The sequence below is a fragment of the Astatotilapia calliptera genome, chromosome 14 (genome assembly GCF_900246225.1).
Source record: "Astatotilapia calliptera chromosome 14, fAstCal1.2, whole genome shotgun sequence".
Taxonomy (NCBI): domain Eukaryota; kingdom Metazoa; phylum Chordata; class Actinopteri; order Cichliformes; family Cichlidae; genus Astatotilapia; species Astatotilapia calliptera.
The window spans coordinates 22005658-22024672 of record NC_039315.1 but is presented as its reverse complement, the minus strand read 5'-3'; the positions used below and the strand labels follow the sequence as shown (position 1 = coordinate 22024672).

At 39.3% G+C, this 19015-nt stretch overlaps 1 protein-coding gene across 1 annotated transcript; it reads left to right on the top strand.

The window, feature by feature from the left end:
- Positions 1-1621: 1621 nt before the first annotated feature.
- Positions 1622-18791, top strand: LOC113035721 (von Willebrand factor A domain-containing protein 5A-like). The gene is made up of 18 exons (XM_026191366.1): positions 1622-1664; positions 3155-3321; positions 3396-3507; positions 3638-3789; positions 3871-3959; positions 4057-4201; positions 5351-5430; positions 5507-5621; positions 5726-5884; positions 5970-6073; positions 8638-8858; positions 9184-9261; positions 9748-9758; positions 9905-9931; positions 11921-12130; positions 14663-14719; positions 18309-18375; positions 18481-18791. Exons 1-18 carry the CDS (start codon positions 1622-1624, stop codon positions 18558-18560), a joined length of 1917 nt encoding a protein of 638 aa, XP_026047151.1. The 3' UTR covers positions 18561-18791.
- The last annotated feature ends 224 nt before the right edge of the window (positions 18792-19015 follow it).

The following is a 19015-nucleotide window of genomic DNA, read 5'->3' as shown; positions in this document are numbered from 1 at the left end:
AAAGACAGCTACTGTAGCAGCTCTTTCAGAAAGACTGTTCCTTACTTTTCTCTCCCCCTTTCTGGTGATGAAATTCATACTTTGTTACTTGTTTAACACATAAAGACTATAAGAACATTTTCCCAGGTTTCCCTCTGTAGCCACCCTACAGTCTTCTGTACCAAGACTTTTAAACGCAGGGTTCAGGTCCTGATGACTGTGTTCTCAGAGCTAAGGCTGCGAAAAAAGCTCCACCCACATCTCAACAAGTAAGTGGAGAATATCAGATAGAGGTGACATATCAGTTGAGTCTGTGCTGTTTGAACACTTTGGCCTTAATATTTACAAACGGGGACGGCAGTAAACCATCTGACATCTGACACACATGTTGAGCTTTAGAGGTAAGCTCCTACCGTGCATTTATTTAAGCAGCCTGATCACTTGCTGTTCAGCAACACATTACTGCACACTGACACGAAAACCTTAAGACTAAGGATAGCAACCTGGATGCTGTCACATTGAAATTCTTTATTAATTTTGTTTATATGTTTTTATCGTGATATAAAGAAATGTGGTTGTGCTGCAACAGACAACCGCATTTACAGAGAGACATCTGTGTGTGTGTGTGTGTGTGTGTGTGTGTGTGTGTGTGTGTGTGTGTGTGTTGGGGGGGTGGTGGTTGGGGTGTTGCTCTTTATTTTTAATTCGATGATGCAAACAACAGGAAGACCTAAACCGGAAGGTGCTTCAGGCTAGCTGTTACCTGTCATCAAAACAGTGGTATGCGGTGACGATTCCGCCCACATCACCCACCACACATACACATAAGAAAAACACATTCCTCCACCATGTAACAATTTCACAACATAAATTGGACCAGTTTAAAGCACTATTTATGCTGCCTGTCTGCTTTCAAACACAGAGATCTTAAGCCTAACTAAATATCTACTATAATACCAAGAGTATTCACTGTTAGCTGACAATGCTGACAAGTGACAAACCATTCCCTTAGGAAAAGAAACAAGAAAACAAAATGAAAACACCTCACTATAAAAAAAAAAACTGTATGACTGGAAAACTGTGCATAAGTAATCAAATTAATAATGCAATTAAAATTTAACTAACTATTAAGATGTTCCTATTAGCATTAAAATAATGTTCTTGGTTCACAGGTACAAAGATGAACTTCTCCAGTCCGCTAACTCTCCAAAAGGAACGAGGAACTGATTCAAAGAGACTTCTGTTTTCTCTCTGACCACGTTTGGATTTTGTAATATTTTAATGTAACTGGTTACTGGTTATAATGGCACATAATATCTTGCTTCACATATTGTTTGTGATAGAGATAATATCTAATTAAAAACAGTATTTGAAAAGAGGGACAAATAGCAGAAATACAGTCTGCAATGTCATACATTTCGTGTTTGTCTTTGTGTAGTTCTTTAAAAAAGATGAAAAATTAAAGTATAAAAACTCAGAACTACAAAAATCTAGTCTTTCATGTTAATTCAGTTTGAATAATATTACTATTGAATAGTCAAATGAAAGTCTGTTTAAATTAAATGTAACTTCCAGAATAAACATTAAAGAAAGTGTCTTATATAGTTAACACAGTCAAAGTTATGATTCAACTCAAAAATCCATGAAGGATGAAAGCAGTCTTAACAACAACCTCAAATATCGGGGTACGAAAAACACTTGACACTAGCAGAAACCCTCAAATTCAAACATGTAAAAGGTTTCATAACTACATATGTGGAAATAAGTAAGATATTACATGGAATTATTTACATGTTAACCGAAAAATAACTACTGTAAGTCATTCCATCTCAAATTGGGCAATTTGTAGAATCTTTTCTGCTTGATTGTCACTGATTTGAATAAAATTTTTATGATACAAAATTTGAGCAGCTATAATTATTGCAGTCAAAATTTTGTTTTATAACTAAAATACTTTTCAACATACATATTTTTGAAAAATGACTCGTGCACCTACTTAAATGGTATTTTTTTCATACATTGAAACTGCAGCAATGTTTGAACATGAAGGTTGATTCTGTTCATCTGGTTGTAGCGTTTTCAGCGAGAGAAACGTTTCATCACTCATCAAAGTGACTTCTTCAGTCTCACCTGACTGCACGTTTCCCCAACCTTATTGACAGTACATTTGCATAATGACTGAAACCAGCACCACTGAAGGAACAATGGGCTGGGAGGTCAGTTCCTGTTAGCAGAGACGGGTCTTCCAGCGGAATCTGCATGAATATTGAAGATACTTATATTGTCTAGACGGAGGAATAATCACACGTGGGGCATCGGCTTTTCACCGGAACAACACTTAGTTTTTATTATTGAACTCTCACGTGCACTCTGCAGCATAACAGGAAGCATCCTTTCAAAATAAAATCACAACAGATGACAACGAGGGCATACCTATTAACTAGCTCAACAGTTCCTTCATCATGATTATGCAAATTCTCATGACCACTGATCAACAGCTGAAGTCTGAAGAAGTCACTTTGATGAGTGACGAAACGTTTCTCCCACTGAAAACGCTACGTCCAGATGAACAGAATCAACCTTTGGAGATTTACTTACCTGGATGACTGAGAATGCATCAAGATCTCTGAACATAAATATCTAAAAGATGTTTAAAAATAAAAGCCAGTATATGTGTATACTGGTCTTTCTTACTATCAAAACAAATCAGAATCTATACTCTTGGACAAATATAAACATGTACTGGCTAAAAGAAAAAATTCTGTCAAAACAGATTTAGCTGAAATGTTTATGATATAAAGTTGGAATATATATAATGAATCTACATAAATTTTGGTTACAGATGAGCATATTTTTCATTTTCTCGACCTGGATCACTTTTCTATTCTGTTATACATATTCTGCTTATAACTGAGAATATATCTTAGTGTTAACCTGAATTAACTCTCTTCGGAATCACATGACTGCCAATCTTTTGTTTGAAATATGGAATTTATAAAGTGATTGGAGGATGGACATGCCATTCTGTACTGGTGCTGTCCTTTAAGAATATTGAAAGAAAACATTTGACTGACCCTCATCATACCTGCAGTTCTCTTTCTGCTGAAGTTACAGCTGTAAAAAAAAAAAAAAAAAAAAAAAAGGTATCCTTCTAATCAGTCACATTTGTTTACAGGTAAGAAATGTAAATCTTTCGAGGTGGTTTATGTTCCAGCCTCTTGGGTGCCCTACACTCTGCCTTTCTCTGCCCGAGTGTCCTCTCCTCGTCCAATCTCTAAAGTAGAGTCCAACTGTTCCCTGGACCCTCTGCAGTACCTCAACACTGATCAAACCCAGGCCACGGTAGGTAGAGTGCTGCTGTGTCTGCTCTGTACTTATAACTGAGAATTAAATATGAATGTGTTTGTGGTGTGCAGGTCAAGCTGGCTGCAGGACACAAGTTTGACAGAGATGTTGAACTGCTGATTTATTACAAAGACGCCCACCAGCCCACCGCTGTGGTGGAGGCAGGACAGGCCTCTGCTGAGCGGAAATGAGATTTGCTGTTTTGAAATTTAAAAAAAAAAATCATTATCCGTCTTCTTTAACTCAGTAGTTAAAGATGTTGGAGTAAACAGCAAAAACAATTTTTGGTTATTTTTCTGTCCGTAATGTTTTTCAGGCTCTCTGATGGGTGATCCAGTGGTGATGGTGAGTCTGTACCCTGAGTTCTCCCAGTCTGTGATGTCTTCAGTGGCTTCATGTGGAGAGTTTGTGTTCTTAATGGATCGATCTGGAAGTATGAGTAATACTCGGATCCGCAGTGCCAAGGTATCTGTTCTTACAGTCATAAATTTTTTATAGTGTTCCTCTCACACGGTGGACTCACCATCTTTTCCCTGTTCTCTTAAGGATACTCTACTGCTCCTGTTGAAGAGCTTACCAATGGGATGCTATTTTAACATCTATGGTTTTGGGTCCAGATATGAACACATCTTCCCGTAAGGCTCAGATCTGTCAGCCCAACACAATTATTCCTTTCATGTTTTTGTGTCTTTTGTGTTACATGCGTGTGTATTGGTGTCTGTGTGATGGCAGTAAGAGTGTGGAGTACACTCAGCAGACCATGGAAGAGGCCCTGAAGAGCGTTGAGCAGATCCAGGCTAATCTTGGAGGAACAGCGATCCTGGAGCCCCTCAAACATATTTACAGTCAGCCTTGCATTCCCAGTCAGCCTAGACAGGTAACGCACACACTGGCTTGGATCAGTTTCCTCAAGACTTCCTTGAAACTTAACCTTACTTACCGCTTGCCTAACTCTGACGTTAATAAAAGGATTGCGAGGACTGCACAGTGTCTCGTCTTCTGGTTTTACTATACTGGCAGTTAAGTTCTGTTTTTCTGACTATTTATCTTTTTTCTCTTGTTTTTTTCTTTTTGTTTTCGTCTCGCCTAACTGCTTCTTCTTTCCAGGCCTGGAAGTATTGTGATTCTTGCGTGCGTTTTCCTTTCTCTCCTAATTCTTTTAAAGAGCCTCCTTCAGCTGTGTTAGCACTGAGGGGCTGCATTTCCCTTCCCAAGTGGGACATTTTGTTTTCTTAGGATTTCTCCATCTACAAGCACTGATTTGTCCGGCGCCTGGACATTTCTTTTCTAGCCACTGCTCGTCAGCAGTGAGTTTGGTGGGCTGATTCCCCATTGTCACAGAACTGCAGAGCCTTCTCTGGTACACTTGACTCGGGGGTGGTGGCTGACACGCCCTTCTACTCCGCGCGATTCACGGAGCGGTGTCAGTTTTATGAGGCGGAACTCAACCTTTCCCCTTTGTCACCAGTACGTGGGCTTTTGCAGGATACACAAAGATGGAAGTAGTTCAGCAGTTTATTTGTGCTGTAAAATCAACTTACTTCCAAAACACATATAGACATAGACATTCACTCGTTTTTATAATTTGTCACAAAGTACTTTCAGCTACTTCTGAAACCAGTCTAAATTTAGTTCCTTTCGGCGAACTTAACCTATTTCACGTGTTTATTTCTTTAGACCCTTGCGGCGGGTTAGACCTACTGCGTTCTTTATTTATACAAGCTTGTGTGTGTACAAAGGTAACAAACTTATTCCGGGAACTCAGAGCTGAGGTTCCTCTTCTCTAAGTCTGTTCTCAGAAAACAGGAAGCAGTTAGTTGCTAAATAAGTTTATCACACAAGAGTTTATGTGAAAAGTCATGTAGACATGTGGATTGCTTAGTGATCCATAAAATCCAGCATATTTCATGTAGCTGGATACACTATGTACAATTTTCCTTTGACAGAAACCTAACTCAGCTCTCAGAACAAGCTGTGGGTTTGTGGGTCTGATGTTATGTCCTTTTGTGCCAACTCTCCTCTCTAGCTGTTTGTCTTTACTGATGGAGAGGTGGGAAACACCAAAGAAGTGATAGATCTGGTGAAGAAGAACTCAGATTCCCACAGGTGAAACCACAAACCCACAACCATATCTACACAATACATGTCCTCTGTGTACTTAAAGAAAACTGTTGTATTGCAGGTGTTTCTCTTTTGGGATTGGGGAAGGGGCCAGCTCTGCTCTCATCAATGGGATGGCAAAGGAAGGAGGAGGTCATGCTCAGTTCATCACAGGGACTGACAGGATGCAAGCAAAAGTAAGACATGAAACACAATTAGAAGTCACATTAAAGATTGCAGCAGATACATATTTGTTATATGTATAGGATGTATATTTGGAGAGTTTTTCTTTATTTTTCAGGTGATGCAGTCGCTGCGATTTTCTTTGCAGCCGACTGTGGTCGACTTCTCAGTCACATGGGATTTACCAAAGGAAGTGTCTGTCACTGTCCTCTCTCCACCAATCACTGCACTTTTCCAGGGTCAAAGGTCACTGATTTATGCCCAGCTTACTGGACAGGTAAGAGCAGCATCTTCTCGTTTTGTTGTTTAGATATTTGATGATAGTAATTAACGTGACTTCTGACCCTGTGATGCTGTGTCAGAGCTCAGAGGCAGCAGAGGGCTGTGTGACGGTGAAGTACAGCCTGGCAGGTCATCCCTCTGAGAACCAGCTGCACTTCAGTTTCAGACCTGCAGAGGACACTGGGTAAAACAAAGTTTAATAACAACAGCACCCTTTTGGTTTGGTTTACTTTATTTAAGATGCACAAACATATTACTGTGCATATCTTTGATATTTTTATGACCTGGTTTTACCACATCCTTTTTTTCCATCTATACATCATTAGAAACAATGATGAATTACAGTGTATTTCTATGTTTGATATTCTGACAATAGGGTTTACTCATTTAATATTCCAGTTGCAGCCATGGCTGGACTGGGACAAAAAATCGGCCCGGGCATTTTGACTAGAGACAAGCCCACCAGGATAAAGATTGAAAATGTGATGTCATTCAGGGGTAAAACCGCAAAGGATTCTGGGAACTTGTGGCAAGAGGTACTAGTGCACGCAGGCTTTCAATTGAACTCAGTTACACAGCGATAAAAAGAAACCCAAAAAATGGCAAGAAGCTGTTGTATTATTAACTGCAATAGCCGGTCGCATGACAGCCACGGGAAGCCGACGGGTAAAGAGATTGTTTTTTGCTTTTTATCGGATTACGTCGTTGAAGAGAAATTTTTTAAGCCATGTTTCCGAAGTAAGAGCCGACGGATGGTCTGGATATACCAAATATAACGTCCCAGAACACTCCAGCTCACATGTTAGTCTGCTCCAAGCATTCCCACAAAGGTCAGAGTTTTGTAGTAGTTAATGCGTCATTTTTCTTAACATAATTGGTGATGTAGGTTACAAGCAAGTCTGGCGCTGAACAGAAATTGTCGCGCTATGCTCCTTTATTTATTGTGCATAAATAGTGAATTGTCCATCCATCTTCATCCATCTTCATCCGCTTTATCCGAGGCCGGGTCGCGGGGGCAGCAGCCTAAGCAAAGAGGCCCAGACCTCCCTCTCCCCAGCCACCTCCTCCAGCTTATCCGGGGGAATGCCAAGGCGTTCCCAGGCCAGCCGAGAGATATAATCTCTCCAGCGTGTCCTGGGTCTGCCCCGGGGCCTCCTCCCGGTGGGACATGCCTGGAACACCTCACCCAGGAGGCGCCCAGGGGGCATCCTTGTCAGATGCCCGAACCACCTCAGCTGGCTCCTTTCACACAATATTGCGTTTCGCTTCTGTTATTATGGTACATTGACAAAAACATATACTTTTATTCACAAGATAAAACAGTTGTTTTGTATCACTAATTGTCCGGTGCGATTACAACATACAATATTATTGTCACTGCTACATTTCTGTGATGCTACCAGAAATTATTTCCACTACTAATTAATTACCGTTGAGCTCAAAGGTCCTATTAATAAATGGTTAACGAATGTGTATTTATGAAGACGATTTGTGAGACTGGTAAACTTACCTTTGTTCTTACGATGGTCCTTTCGTTCTACACGGTGCATTTCAAGGTCCTGTACCCATCCGTCGGTAAACTGTACCTGGGCTTGTTGCAGTGACCTGAAGTTACTAAACTTCATGAGTGTATGCGCTCACTCCAAGAACCGTATAATTATAAATATGAGCGTGGTGAAAGTTGGGCAGCACGCTAACGTCTTTTGTCCACTCTGTGTGATCGTAAGGGTCTGACCCTTTCACTCCTTTAATTTTTTCCTCGTATCTTTTCTTTGACTTTTCATCAAGTCTGTCTTTGTACGGACCGGCATTGTTCTCCTTTGTTTTGTACATTCCTTTTTTGTGCGGCAAAGAAAAAACAAGAAGGTATTGGAACTGGAGAATGAACATTTTGCGGTGCTGCAAATGCTTGCATTTGATGCGGTACTTAGATTGTTTTGCCACTAGTTCCCAGCATGCAATGCGCGAAAATCACGTGATTGCTAAACAAGGGGGAGGGTGCATCCGGCCTCCTCGGCTGTAATTGGTCCAGCCCAGAGTCGATCATGACCAATTGGCCAATCCAACACCTTTCATTATATATACCCTTCCTAAAAAAAAAAACTAAAAATTAAAAAAAAATCCATTGGCCCATAAAAACAAAAAATCGCCAGCGGCCCACCGGGCAAATGCCCGGTATGCCCGATGGCCACTCCAGCTATGGTTGCAGCCATTATCTGCCCAAAACCAACTGGCTTCATTTCCTGTAGTTCAAATTTCATGATTCAGAAAACACGGGAATAAATGAAGCTGTTTTAACCAAAAATTTAAAGGGTAATTTAACTCTAACATCTAGAACCTTATTATTGCTGAGCTTGATGATGAGTGTCTAAAAAGTAAACATAAGAATGGGGACACGTCATTTCATTAAAATAAAAATGGTAACATTATACATTAAACAATTTCTACACTATACAGTAAACACTTTATAATGTTTAAGAACTAAACTTGATTAACTAAAGTTCATGAATGCATGCATGCATTTCAATGTATGTATGTTTGTATCCTTGTATATATTGGATCACTCTACTGTCTTCAGATAAACTTGGTATGTTATCATTGTGATTCTTTACCAAAGTGGTGGATTAAACTTCACCTCTGTAGGACCCTGAAGAGGATGCAGTGGTATAGACAAAGTTACTGATAAGTTAATCTAGTAAAATGATAGACATTAGAACAGAAGATGTTTTTTTTGTGTCATGTCTGCAGATTAACAGTCCACAGGTTGGGTGCTCGTACTCTGATTCACTCACTGGAGTTGGAGGAGAGAGAGAGTAGAGGACAGCAAGATGGAGAAGTGAAGAAAAAGTTGGTGCGGCTCAGTGTCCAATCAGGAGTGAGCAGTTCTTTCACTGCCTTCATTGCTGTCAACAAAGACAACAGCAGGGTGATCCAAGGACCTCTTGTGCGCAGAAATATTCCGACGCCCAGTGAGTTTATTTTAAATCCCCAAACTAAAACTCTGTGAGCCACAGCTCTGAAGATAAAGATGGCTGAACTTCAATGAGGTGAATGTAATGACTGCTTTAATTGCAGAATAATAGAGTTAATTCTAAATCCTAAAAAACTTAACTTAAAAACAAAGTAGTTAGGTAGTAGTTGCTTGTTTTCCAAAGTGATCTCCAAAGATCAGAAACTAGCAAGAAGTAAAAACCTGAATGAAAGTACAACAAACAATTTTTGCATTTCTTCCTGTCCAATCCAGACCTCATACCCTCACTCTTTTTTTTTTCCTTCTTTTTTTTTATCTTAAAGTGACACTAAGATTTGGATCAGTATTGCATGGTCATCCTAGAATGAGTAAGTACAAAGCAGAGTTATTGGCGTTGGAAGGTACGTGTGTGCATGGACGTTTGCTGCATCCCTGAGATTTAACACATGTATACCTGCAGCTGAGTGAATGAAAGCAGGGCAGTGATAATGTTAAGAGCAGAGAGACATGGCAGTATCCCCGTATTTTTAAAAAATAGCAATCAGAAGATTTTAGTTTTGAGTATGAAGAGTATTAGAGGAATTATACATTTGTTACTACAAAAGCAAAAACTAATTGTCACACACAACCTGAAGACAAAGGCGGATGAACATGAATAAAAGTACTTCAATGATAACTTGGAGCAGAACATTAGAACCAGTTTAGAGGTTCCTGAAGTCAGAATCCAAAAACATGCCAGTTAAAGCAAAATGTGGCTTGTTTTCTTCAAAGGGTTTGTTACAAAGAATCAAAAATACTGATAGGAAGAAACTAAACACAGAAGAACAATGAATAATTAAACAATCTGACAAATCAAGCATGGTGATCAAGCTTTGTAAATACTGCAGGGACCATGGAGGTAGGTGAGCAAGCATCCGGACTGACCACATGAAGATCCCATACATTTAATCAGTGTTTAAATCAATGACATGAAAAACGCCCTTTGAAAAAGTTCTTATAAAAGATTTTAATCTCATTTTTTAACATCCTGGTTGGCTCCTGCAGGGCAATGTGTTCCAATACCAGATACGTGTAAGTAAAAGCTGAATGTCAGTGTAACACACATCTGCACATCAGTGCATTTCTAAAAATAAATGTTTTCTGTTTTACTCTGTTTAACTTGAAAAATTTAAATATGAAATGCTCTATGGACAGCATCAGCAGTATTTGCTATCATAGTCATTGTATTGGGCTGTTTATAATGTCTGTACTTTATTTGTTCTTTTTCATTTACTATTATGAAATTGCTGACTCCATGTTTTTCATCTTGATTTCATGGTAGATGGAAAGAAAAACGGTAATCCGCGGCGTGGGAGTAAGTAAAGAGTGAATGACAGAACACCACACATCTGCGCAGTAAAATCACAATCCAGTAATTGTTTTTATTTCTTAATAAAAACCTGAAATCGTTCCCTGCAAGACTGTAAGTACAAGCTGAATGGAAGTTTAAGACAAGCTATCTAAAGTTCTAAAATGAAATGTGGGATGGGTAACTGGTCAAAACAAGTTAAAGGATTTGAAATGTCTCATTTTTATCTACATTTTAATACAGAGTTCATCTTCCGTCCGTGATTCCACCTGTGTGAAAGTCATTTTCTTATTTAGTCATATTTTAAATGTTAAATTGTTATGTCAAATTTAAGATTGTGTTAAAACTGTGATTTCAAATCTGAAACTTGTATTTTTATTTTATTTAACCAGGAATGTCCCGTTGAGATCAAAAACCTCTTTTTCAAGGGAGTCCTGGCCAAGAGGCAGCACATTTCCAAACAAATACATACGAACAAACAAAGTTAAACAATTACACAAAACAATTACACATTATTGAGGCAGTCTGTAGGCCTTTGAGTTTAGTTTTAAAAACATTTAAAGACAACAGTTCAGTCAATTTCCAGTCTTTCTGTAACAGGTTACGCGAAAAAGGCGCACGGTGGACAAAGGCTTTCTTACCCAACTCTGTGCGGACAAGGGGAACAGACAGCAGCAGCTGATCATTTGAACGCAAGGAGTAAGAACCACTATTTGTCCTTGTGACCAAAGTACAAATATAAGGAGGCAGCAATCCTAGCATAGCTTTATAAATAAAAGTGTACCAATGCCCCTGTCTTCTAATGGCCAAAGAAGGCCATTTTACTCTTAAGTACAAGTCACAGTGATGGGTCAGATATCTACAGTTGGTAATAAACCTCAAGGAAGCATGATACATCCTGTCCAACATTAGAAGACATGAAGAAGAAGTGTTCATATACAGAATGTCACCATAATCTAACACAGATAAAAAGGTTGCAGTGACAAGATGTTTTTTTTTACTGCAAAAGAAAAGCACTGTTTATTACGGAAGAAAAAACGAAGTTTAAGTCTCAGTTTCTTTACAAGTCTCTCTATATGTGGTTTGTATTTCCAGCTGCCATGTCTTTGTGGGATTTAGAGAGGATTTAGATCATATGTGTACACGTGGGCCGTAGGAGGTGTTAATGTGTCACTTTATAGTTTGGAACTTTTCAGTTTTTTCTGTAGAAAAGAGTAAAAACTATGAAAGTCCCTTTAAGTCCAATTAATGACAAATTCTTCAGCAAATGTCTTGACCCAACTTTTAAACAATATTTGAACAAATTCAAATATAATATTTTAAATATACTGTTTTTATGTAAACATCATGGTGATGAATGCCTACCTTACAGTAAAATCTATGTTGGGTACGAAAAAAGCTGACTGTAAGCTCCAAAAAATATTTGTTCTATAAATATGGCTCATATAATACCCACAGAGGAAATTATATGATCCTCAGTATGTGTGTGCGTCATCTCAAATCTACTTGCTGTTTACATTCAGAAGCTATTGTTTGATAAAAACATTAATAATATCAACCTATTTGTGGTATACACATTGAAAAAAATAAAGCTATCTTTTTTTTCTTTCCAGTTTTAGTCTTTCTTCAGTTTCTGTTTAAAACCCTTAATTTGCTGTGTGGAAGCCTTATGTACACTGTTTGTTACATTTTTGCTTTCCTCTGTCATGTAGAATTGTGTTTTCTTATCTATCACCATATTGAGGTCTGGTTTTTGTTTAATCTTTGATTTTCCAGTTGCGTTGCCCAAGCAACTACCCAGAGACCCTTTCATGCACTTAGTCTCCCTCCAGAAGGCGTCTGGTTCCTGGCTGCTTGATCCAGATCTGGCTACTGCACTGGGAAAGACCAGTGAGCAGGTGGAAAAGATCAAACCCAGAACGGTGGGCCGAATTTTGCTGACTAATCATTTTTGTCATAATTTTCATCAATAACCTTTGTGAGGGGAAAAACAAAACACAATAAAAACGAACGCAGGAAGACAAAAACTTGAAATGTATTAACAGTTTCACTGACGAATAAAAACGAGATGAAAATTTTCTAGAGAGACGAAATCCAATCAGAACTTAAGTTGTGTAGGAAGGTGAGACGAATTTGGAAGTGATAAAATCAGAAGGAATCTCCTTGTTAGATTAGTTAGACACCCACAATTTGATCTGCCACCGACAAGCAGGAGGAAACTCCCATGCTCCCTGTTTATCATCAAAACATGATAAAAGTTAAAAACTCGGAAGGAAAAGAAGACCTGGACAGGTTTTGCATGTCATATCAAAGAAAATAAGATGCTTTGTAAACCATTTGGAGCATCTCTTACCAGCAAAAACACATCAAAGCTTTACACTTTACATTAGATTTTAATCAGCTGAATAAACTACATCTACTATAATCTTATAATATTTAGCTGACCACATCTGAATTTAGACGGCTAAATTATAAATAAAAATAAATGTTTAGTAAAACAACTGACTAAAACTAAATCAACATTTTCTCTCAAAGTTAACACTGGCTGTCAATTTACGTAATAACACAAAATGATAATATGAGATTTAAAACAAAATTGATTGGATAATTTGATCAAAAAAACATAGGACGCAATTAAAAACATGGGAGTACAATATAACAAACATAACAAAAAGAAGTAAACTAAATGTAGCCCCTGCCTTGCTGCATGAAAACAAATCTGTAAATATTAGAGGATAAAATATTGGTTGTAATGACTCCTAACTATCCACGGAGCTGCACTGCAGAATGTTTTCTCATCAGTCAGAACTTCTACTGAACATTTCAGTGCCCTATTTTACTTTATCAGAATCAGAATCAGAATGGGTTTATTGCCAGATGTTGAGGTTTACAACATTAGGAAATTGCTGCGGTGCTTCAGTGCAGACAATAAGAATTAAAGTGCTATGTAGAAAGAAAGATATGTGCATGAGATATACATGAGATATATACATGAGAATAAGAATTATGGGTGCTACGTAGAAAGATATATACATGAGTGCAGGTGGTGATCAGTGCCAAACATATATACATGAGAATAAGAATTATGAGTGCTACGTAGAAAGATATATACATGAGTGCAGGTGGTGATCAGTGCCAAACATATATACATGAGAATAAGAATTAAGAGTGCTACGTTGAAAGATATATACATGAGTGCAGGTGGTGATCAGTGCCAGACATGAAATGATGCAGTGACACAGCGTAGGGTCATGTGTTAGTGGCGGGGACAGTCATGTGGTTATTGTTCATGTGTCCAACAGCAGAGGGGAAGAAACTGTTCTTGTGGCGAGAGGTTCTGGTGCGAATGGACCGGAGCCTCCTGCCTGAGGGGAGCAGGTCAAACAGACTGTGTCCAGGGTGAGAAGGGTCAGCTGAGATCTGGGCTGCACGCCGCAGTGTCCTGGAGGTGTACAGGTCCTGCAGAGATGGGAGTCTGCAGCCAATCACCTTCTCAGCAGAGCGCACAACACGCTGCAGTCTCTGTTTGTCCCTGATAGTGGCTCCAGCATACCACACGGTGATGGAGGAGGTGAGGATGGACTCGATGATTGCAGTGTAGAATTGCATCATCGTCCGTGTTGGCAGGTTGAATTTCTTCAGCTGCCTCAGGAAGTACATCCTCTGCTGGGCTTTCTTGATGACGGAGGTGATGGTGGGCTCCCACTTCAGGTCCTGGGTGATGGTGGTACCCAGGAAGCGGAATGAGTCCACAGAGGTGATGGGGGTGTCAGTCAGGATGATGGGGGGGAGTGGGGCTGTGTGCTTCCTGAAGTCCACAATAATCTCCACTGTCTTCTGGGCATTCAGCACCAGGTTGTTGTGGCTGCACCAAGACACCAGACGTTCAACCTCCCTCCTGTAGGCAGACTCATCCCCGTCAGAGATGAGCCCAATGACGGTGGTGTCATCTGCGAACTTGATTAGCTTGACAGACTGGTGGGTGGAGGTGCAGCAGTTGGTGTACAGGGAGAAGAGTAGAGGAGAAAGAACACAGCCCTGAGGGGAGCCGGTGCTGATGGTCCGGGAGTCCGAGACATTCTTCCCCAGCCTCACGTGCTGCTTCCTGTCCGTCAGGAAGTCAGTGATCCACCGGCAGATGGGATCAGGCACATTCATCTGGGAAAGCTTGCCTCGGAGATGGTCTGGAAGGATGGTGTTGAAGGCAGAGCTGAAGTCCACAAACAGGATCCTGGCGTAGGTTCCTGGGGAGTCCAGATGCTGCAGGATGAAGTGTAGGGCCATGTTGATGGCGTCGTCTACAGACCTGTTGGCTCTATATGCAAACTGCAGGGGGTCCAGGAGGGGGGCCGTGAGGGTCTTGAGATGGGAGAGAACTAGAGAGAACTGATTTTATGTTAGCAAAGTTGTAGAAAGTGAGATCATGATTTTAATGTGTTCATTTGATGAATTAGGCCAACAGTGAAGTGTGGGCCACCATTCTGGCTCTGGTCTGGCTTCATGCTTTCAAGGTGGATGCAAAGGATGAGTGGGAGTTTCTGGCTATGAAGGCTGCCTCATGGATCCATGCTCAAAATGGTAGAAACAATGATAATATCAAATCAAGTATTCTTTTAAACACTGTTTGAAACCACAAAAAAAATCAGCCCTCACCTTATTCATATAATAACTTACGTTTACATTTTAGCGCCATGTGTGTCAGAGTGTGTGGAATCTGGAAATGTCCTGTTGGGTTGCAGCATAAAGAAAGAAGATCTGGGACTCTAGGTTTTCTCGAAGTGGATTCACCTTCAGGATTGGCAAATCATGCCATATGGCTTTTAATTCATTATTGTGCTATTTACCCTACTGTAATTGTTATGTAATCAGAATCGTTTCAAAAAACAAGCAGTTATTATGGCAACTCATTTAAATTGTATGTTTTTATTCCTGTTTTCCATCACCATATGGTGATGTTGTTCATAATTTGTTACTTTTTACTTGTTTTTATACATTCCACTTCATGTTGTTCTTCTGAAAAAGGTTCTAATTCAAAATGCTTGTGTTACAGTCCCAAATCAAAGTTAACTTTTTATGCCTCTAGACAAAGTCCTAATTTTATCTTATAGTGGAGTGAATGTTTTATTTACAGGATTTGTCATAGTTTGTAATCAGGTTTATTTGTCTGCTTAATGTTTAGATAGAAATGCTATGAAATCTAATGCAACTCAATAAATATATATATATTTCTATAATCTGACAGACTACTAAATGTTTGGGAAAAATTGTGTATGCTGAATAATAAAAGGTATGCACATTAACATTTTAGCACTTAAGCCATATTGTATAGTACAGGCAATATACCCAATTGCCCAGGTCCTCATCTACAAGGAACTAGCACAGTCAGTCTGTGATTCATAGTGTAAACACTGTTACAAGAACAGGGACCTGCAGTAAAACTGTCCAGATAATCTTTCTGGCCCTGCAGGCCAAAAGCACAGAATCTTTTCAGTAAAGTTTTAATAAATGGAGCTAATGGATTGAGCTAATGTTTGCCATGTCCTAGGATAAAGTGTCACATAGTATTGGGTGGGTGCACAGTCACTAATTTACAAGAAGAAATACTGTGAAAAAATTTTTTATAGTAAAGTTTGAACATGTGCAATGTTTGCAGTGAAACTTTAGTTTTCAATAAACTACACACACACACACACACACACACACACACACACACACACACACACACACACACACTATTTCTTTGCACATTCACATCTGCAGCAATGTTTGAACACGAATAGCTCAAAGACCATTAAAGATAATAGCCAGACATTTTCAATGTTCTTTCTTACAAGCCAAACGAGCCTCGCTTGTGAGTTTGTGGTTTCTGCGTAGACTGTGTGGTTGTTGTATTTTTTTTTATCTAACTTCAGCAATAAAGCCACTTTTGATTTTTACATCTTGTTTTCAAAGTGGCTTAACCTTCGGGGCTAGTCAACAGAAGCAGATCTAATTACACCATACTGCCTTCAATTCGCTGTTGTATTATATACCCTGTTATGAGTGCTATATAATCAGAATTTATTGGAATTTTCTTTTGAACAATTTCTACATCTGTGGGCCAACTAAATGTTTATAGGGGTATTTATGCTGATTAATGAAAGATATATACAGTAAAAATTTATTCTCTTTTTATTGCTTGTTGACTTTATTATATTTTTGATGTTGGTGTTCTGCATTGTTTACTGTTATTGTATTTTTATTTTTAGTATATATATTGATAAGTAAGAAAAGGAATCAGTGATGTTTCATCAGTGTACATGGGAGAAGTAGTTTCAATACCGTTGGCTGTCTAGTGGACTGACTATGCAAGACCACTAAGATCAGTGATATGCTCCAACTCAAGTTCATCATTCGTTAGTTTGCAAGACAGTCACTCAGATTGCAGACCTGACATTCTGATAGAGATTCAGCAAATATTATACAGAATTACTATGATGGGGCTTATGGTCACCTTCTTATGGGTACCAGTGCATCATGGAGTTAAGGGAAATGATGAAGGCAGACAGAACAGGAAAGGAAGCTACAAAGAGACCATTATGGATATGGAAATCAGTGTTAGTAGGACAGCAATCAAGAGTAGAATATGGCACAAAATAAAAGAAAGGTGGCAAAGGCAATGGGAGGAAGAGGGGTAAGGGAGATGGTTTTATAAAATACAAAGGGAAATAAAAAAAATGAGAAGCACAGGGAGGAACAGGAGAGAGGAGACAGTTATCTCTCGATACTCCACACCAGTTGGTCGCGATAATGCACCATTTTGCTGTTTGCCAGCCGCCACTAAACAGTATAAAGAGGAAGAAAAAGAAAACGAAACCTGTCAGGATACACACGTCTGTTTTCTACAGTCATTGTCCATTGAAGTAAGCTTCTATTACACATCATTCTTCACTAGCGGTCTCCAGCGCCACACTTTCATATCTCACAGGTTTATCTTAACCATTCCGTTCTTTATGAGTTAGTTCATTCCTAATGTCACATCATCGGTTTTTATTTCCGGATTCATTATTGTCTTTTTTAAAAAATGTTTTCGGATCACAGTCAAAAACACACAGTATAACCTATGCAGTTTCACAAAACGGAGCGTTTTCCAATGTGTATAATAATCCGTGACAACATAATCCAGATGCTTCTGGTCGCAGAGTCGCCATATTAATGCGAATCTTTGTAGAAGCGAAGGCTCAATTTTAGTAGACGTGTGTCAAGTCATTAAAATTATGTTTAGACGATTTAAATGTTTAATGAGACTCACGTTGGGAGTAAACAGCAGCACTGAGAGCGCACTCCGAGTTTTCTGCAACAGCAAATGTTTTCTTATTTCCAGCGGTGCTCTTTTTACTATGATATACTGTTTGTTTGTTTTTTTATAGATTTTTAATTGCCGTTTTATTATCATCACCTGATAAAGTCTCTGACTGGATTGCGCTGTACGCGTAAGAAGCGTCACGTGACTAGTTAAACGCCCTTTCTATCGCGAGTGCTCGCAGACCCTCGTGCGGAAAGACTGACTTAAAAAAAAAGTTAACAGGTATCATGAATGTAGTTATTATCTCCAACGAGGGTTTTAGATGTTTTTCTTGTCCAGTTTGTGAAAAGAAAGCAGTGTTGTGTTGAACTTCGTATCTGTTCCTGGAGACACAGCAACGCACGACACAGACCAAACCAAACAAAAAGATGTCAAACTAAACGTAGGCTTGCCTCACAGCATGAAAGTAAACATCTGTATATCAGAAGATAAAACACAGTAACCACACACAGCAAAAATACTTTTCTCATCATCAGTTCTTGACAAAGTATTTCAGCACATTATTTTAGAGCATCACAGTTTGTGATTACATCAGGAACAGCATCCAGTGTAATAATCGGCCAAATCAAATATGCAGAGCTACACATCTTGGTGACACCTTGTGACAAGGAAGCAGCCAAAAATATTTAATACTACTGGTTGAAGAAAGTAAAATCATGTAGCGTGTTTTTATGTGTTTTATTTTATTGTCTTTGATTTGTTCAATTAGGCCAACAGTGAAGTGTGGGCCACCATTCTGGCTTCCTGCTTTCAAGATGGATGCAAAGGACGAGTGGGAGCTTCTGGCTATGAAAGCTGTTTCATGGCTCCGTGCTCAGAATGGTAGTAACACGCTAATTAAAGAATAAAATGTTTTAAAAATAGTTTCATGCTACAGTCAACTTTTCTCCAACATTCATTATTTTAATATCTGTTTTCTGTTTTCAGCACCGCGTGTGACAGAGTGTGTGGATGCTGGAAATGTCCTGTTGGGTTGCAGCGTGAGGAAAGAAGCTCTGGGCCTCTGAGGGGTTTCTTAAAGTGGCTTCACCTTCAGGGTGATCAGAAGCAGATCTGCGTACACCTTACTGCCTTTGATCCAGTGCTGTTTTATGTTACATACCCTGCTGCTGTTATGCAGTCAGAATTGTTATATATTCTTTTTCATGCTTAGTTCTTAGTGTTAAGAGGCATTTTGTATTTTGTGAATCACTCCCTGTAAACCGGTGTGGGGAACTCCAGGCCTCAAATGATTAGTTCATTACCAGGCCTCTGGAGAACTTCAAGACAAGTTGAGGATGTAATTTAGCCATTTAAATGAGCTGTGTTGGATCAAGGACACATCCAAACCTTGCAGGAAACCGGGCCTTGAGGTCTGGAGTTCCCTACCCCAGCTGTAAACCAATGCACCTTTCGAGGTCCTCCTTCTTAGTTGCATTGAGGATTTTGTGCACGCTTCTTATGACAGAGAGGATAGAAGAGG